General features: G+C 60.1%; 1 protein-coding gene across 1 annotated transcript in view; it reads right to left on the bottom strand.

Annotated features, from left to right (window-relative positions):
- Positions 1–10: 10 nt before the first annotated feature.
- The window catches only part of ASB6 (ankyrin repeat and SOCS box containing 6), a 4,007-nt gene continuing 1,931 nt past the window's right edge, over positions 11–2,086 (bottom strand). Inside the window, exons 5-6 of the mRNA XM_009322094.1 lie at positions 1,485–1,591; positions 11–1,282 (exon numbers count right to left, since the gene is read on the bottom strand). Of these exons, the coding sequence (XP_009320369.1) occupies positions 606–1,282; positions 1,485–1,591 (784 nt within the window). The 3' untranslated portion in view covers positions 11–605. The remainder of the gene's footprint in view (positions 1,283–1,484; positions 1,592–2,086) is intronic.

The following is a 2,086-nucleotide window of genomic DNA, read 5'->3' as shown; positions in this document are numbered from 1 at the left end:
CCACCACGGCCGCTCACACCAGCGGGACCAAAGGCAGAAAACCAGGACACGGATGCCAGCGCTCTCCGGGCATGGGGAACACCTCTCCTCCCAGCACCCCGAAGCATCTCACGACTCCGCCGCTCGCCTAAGGCACTGCTTCACCCACCCAGGACCCGGCAGGGCTGGAAAGAGAGGGGACAGGCTGCCTGTCCAGTCACACCACCCCAACCGCCCCACCGGTCCTGCCCGCCAGGCCTTTTCTTAAAAATCTTTTTCTTAAAATCCACACAAACCAGCCCTCTGCCCCAGTATCCGGCTCCCCGATGCCCAGGGGCTCTCTTCACCCCCAGGAACCACGGGGCTCTGCCCCCCTTCCCCACCATGTGCCCCGGAGCAACAAGGCCTCCACAGACGTACACGCAGCGTCATGCTCAAAAAAGCACACCCCCCAAAAACGCAGCAGAGACGGACACCATGGGCAGCGCTGGCCAAGCTGTGGGCGCGTGGACAGCGTGTGGACAGTCCACCTTTTGCGGAGAAAACTGGCCCAGAGCAGAGATTTAGTGGCTGTAGGCACACCATGGCCTGTGGAGGGGGGGGAGACGCAGAGGCATTAGTTAGGCTCAGAGGTCCTCGTGCCCGGCAGCAGTGTGGTCAATGAGGAGGTACCACTTCAGCCTGTCTGGAAGAGGTAGAGCCTTGATTTTGACATCTACTGGCCACGGTTTAAGGCGCTGCCGGATAAACACCCTGCAGAGATGTTTCAATGCCTGTGGGGAGCGCTCCAGCTGCTTCAGAGAGCAGAAGAGAGTCCTGATCTTCTCCCCGTGGTACCTACAGCTGCTGGTGTTGACCTCAAAGTTGCTGGGCAGCTGGATGGCTTGTGAACTGGCCATCATGAGCTCCAGCAGAGTCTGACCCTTCTGGATGAGGTCTGTAGAGAAGCTGTCATCTTCGGAGACACTAAGGTGCGAGCAGAGGCACTCGAAGACGATGTGGAAGCCTGACCAGCAGGAGGGACCGTGGAGGGAACAGTTGTAGGCAGCACCCGACTCCAGCAAGAACCGCAGCAGCGGGAAGTGGCGTTTGAAGCTTTTGAAGCAGAGGTGGGTGAGGGACTCGGGGGCCGGGCACTCGCTGGGGTTGGCACCGTGGGCCAGCAGCAGCTGTGTGACACGAAAGCAGAAGCGATTGGTCACCTGTGCCTCCTCAGTGTTGCTGCACACCATCTCTCCCAGCAGGAAGATGATGTAGGTGAAGACAGTGTCACCTTCTTTGGTGGTGGCTCTGACGTCCGCACCTGGAGGAAGGGACAGAGAACGTAACTGACATTGCAGACAACGAGGCCAGGACAGCGCTAACCCCGGCACTGCTAGGGTTTACTCTTGCTCAAGTGGGAACATAAAAGAGTTGAGAAGGCAGTGCCCCGGTGCTGTACGAAGAATCAGCCAGCGCTAAGCCTGGAGGGATTGTGCACGGGGAGGGGAGAAGGTTGCCCTCACCTCCTTCCAACAGGAGACGGATGCTCTCGGTGTTGCGAATCTGGACACCGTCACTGCTGGCCAGGGCGTGCAACAGCGCTGTCTTTCCTGCAATGGAGCAATCGGTCAGTCAGATGAAAACAGGGTGACACCCCGAAAGGCAGGAAGGAAAACAATCCACCCCACCAACCAGACAGCCAAACATGGGGAGAAACAGCCCTTCCCCTTCGGGCAGGCTCCTGCTGTCCCCGTGATGGTGCACAGCTGTGGGGACAGGGTCACAGGCCACACGTGCAGGGTTGGCGGTGGCCCCAGAGGGCACACGTGCCACGGCAGAGCGTGGGCACCGCAGGGCTACGGAGGCACAGCCCCATCCCATCTCCCATGGACTGCACAGAGCTGGTTTCAGCCCCCTTCTGCACCCGACATGGCCAACATAGAAGGAGAAAGCACAGAGCACCAGGGAGGTGCTGCAGCCTGCACCCAACTTCTAAACCGGTTCATTGACAACCAGAGATCAGTCACAGCAGCAAGACGGAAGGACCCAGACCCCGTGCCCTGCTCTAGCCCACCCGTGAGGGCTGACTGCTGGGAGCACCCGGGCTGGGGGAGCCGGACGGGGC

The sequence above is a fragment of the Pygoscelis adeliae genome, unplaced genomic scaffold (assembly GCF_000699105.1).
Source record: "Pygoscelis adeliae isolate BGI_AS28 unplaced genomic scaffold, ASM69910v1 Scaffold114, whole genome shotgun sequence".
Taxonomy (NCBI): Eukaryota; Metazoa; Chordata; class Aves; order Sphenisciformes; family Spheniscidae; genus Pygoscelis; species Pygoscelis adeliae.
This window is presented reverse-complemented; position numbering and strand designations above follow the sequence as displayed.